The following is a 2,016-nucleotide window of genomic DNA, read 5'->3' on the forward strand; positions in this document are numbered from 1 at the left end:
CCACCACCACCACCACCACCACCACCACCACCTTGGTTGGGGCATGACCAGGATGTGTGGCCCTTATACTCCAATTTCCATTACGGGCATGCCCAGGCAAGTCTTTCAGGGAGAGATTGTCCTTCCCTGGGCTGACAAGGAGAATTGTGATCTACTTGCAAACATATTCTCCCTGAGGGCGAAGCTTATTATTACATCGCAGGTTAATAGAAAGAACTCACAGGAGGCTGAATTTAAGTCAAGATTCAAAACGGAGGTGGGGCTCCCACTGTAAATCGCACCATCTTTGGTGAGCCAGGAACTCAGAACCTAAGCTCGAAACAACGCTCAAACCCACTGAGAGGCTTCTCAAAGGTCAGGCCTGGTGATCTTCCGAAAGTGCTGCAAACCCTCTGGAGGCAGGTCTTCGCTGTTGCATGGGGCCACAAGTACGTCTTGGCAGCTAACAACCATAGCCACACCTGAGGAAAGTTGTCTTATTTAATCTGCCAACGGGCCTCTCTGTGATCTGCTTCCGGGATCAATAAAGGAATTGCCAGGTGCAATAACGGTCCCGAAGTCACACAGCTAGATCGTAGTAGAATTAAAACTCAAGTCCAGATTTGCTGAACTCCAAAGCTTGCATTCTTGCCAGGCTGGCCTGCTTTCCGGTCTGTCCCCACCCCCGCTTACCTCTGTCCTGTTTTCTCTCTTAGTGGACGAGTGTTCGTCTGACTACACGGTCGTGCTTCCTGTGATCGGCACCGTGGTGCTGAGCCTCTGTGCTGTGGGTTTGATTGTCTACGGAATCCGCCTGAGTCGCAAATCATCCGGATACCAGAGAATCTGATGGGTGCCCAGGGGAAAAACAAAGTATTGGTGTTCGGGAATTCTTTTCATCGCTCCCAGATGCTGGGCATGTCCCTTGAAGTGCGGGCTCTTCCAGCCATGTGACCACCCTCCTGCATAATAATAGAGCCGGTTCTGATTTAAGTCCAAGCAGCGCCCTTTCTGTTTGTTTTATGAAAACTTTAGTGAGTTGATTAAGGGATTGCTCAGGTTTCCTTCAGAATATTTTAACTGTTCAACGTGGTCTAAGATCTGTAACACAATCTGTGTAAAGTGCCACATGTCTCCAAATTATGGGTCAACATGTTGATTGTCATTAATGTTACCTGTGTTTGCCTTGGGGGTTGGATCTGACCTTGGGCTTTCTCATTGTAAAGTATGCCTCCGCTTTGTAAAACTCACTCTGCTGACTCTTAGTGGATTTCCAAGCCTGTAACTGCGTGTGGGACCAGAAAGCCCAGCCTTTCTCCTGAGGAGCTGCTTGGGGTTTTAAACTGCTGACTGTGCAAATCTCAGCCCAACGAGACACCACTCTAACACCAGGAGAGTGCTTTTTACTGTCTGCTTTATGCAAGGTTCATCCGCCTGGTGATACAATGCCTTCCTTGTCTACTTTAAACCTTTTTTATTTTTCAAAATCCTCCAAAGTAGCCCAACATAGCACAGGATGGCGTGTTTTATTGGCGGTGGATTTTTTAACGTGGACCCAGCGAGCAGAGCAGTTTGCATCTGGTGTCTTGACTTCGGTTCCAGAATCCCTACAGACTGCGGATCAGGTGACTGCCATTGCAGGCTCCAGTAATGAGCAAGAAACAGTGCTCAGAAAATAAAAACTTTATTTTTTAACCCACAGCCGCCCCATGGGGGGCGGGGGGGGACTGCCCCCCGGGGGTTTCTGAGACTAACTCTTCCTGGGAGAAGAAAGAAAGCCTCCCCTTCCTCCGGAGGAGCTGTTGGTGATTTCAAACTGTTGACCTTGCGCTTCACAGCCCAATGCGCAACCACTACGCCACCAGGGACAGTGCTAGTGGCCCTGATCTATTGAAATGTTGGCTAAACAGTATATATACATTTCACTTAATTCTCCCAATTGGTCAACTGTATAAAGTTTATAAACTTGATAAATTTATAAAATGTATCAGCTCAGGCGTAAGGTTTTTGAACCACTCAGTGCCACTCAGCCCGCAG

The 2,016-nt window shown here is 48.2% G+C and overlaps 1 protein-coding gene across 1 annotated transcript in view; it reads left to right on the forward strand.

Annotated features, from left to right (window-relative positions):
- Positions 1–1,067, forward strand: part of LAMP3 (lysosomal associated membrane protein 3) — a 34,698-nt gene extending 33,631 nt beyond the window's left edge. Inside the window, exon 6 of the mRNA XM_013006143.2 lies at positions 696–1,067. Coding sequence (XP_012861597.1) covers positions 696–829 — 134 coding nt within the window. The 3' untranslated portion in view covers positions 830–1,067. The remainder of the gene's footprint in view (positions 1–695) is intronic.
- Positions 1,068–2,016: the final 949 nt, after the last annotated feature.

Source organism: Echinops telfairi, unplaced genomic scaffold, assembly GCF_000313985.2.
Source record: "Echinops telfairi isolate 266 unplaced genomic scaffold, ASM31398v2 ScPeMD7_4225;HRSCAF=4972, whole genome shotgun sequence".
Lineage (NCBI taxonomy): Eukaryota > Metazoa > Chordata > Mammalia > Afrosoricida > Tenrecidae > Echinops > Echinops telfairi.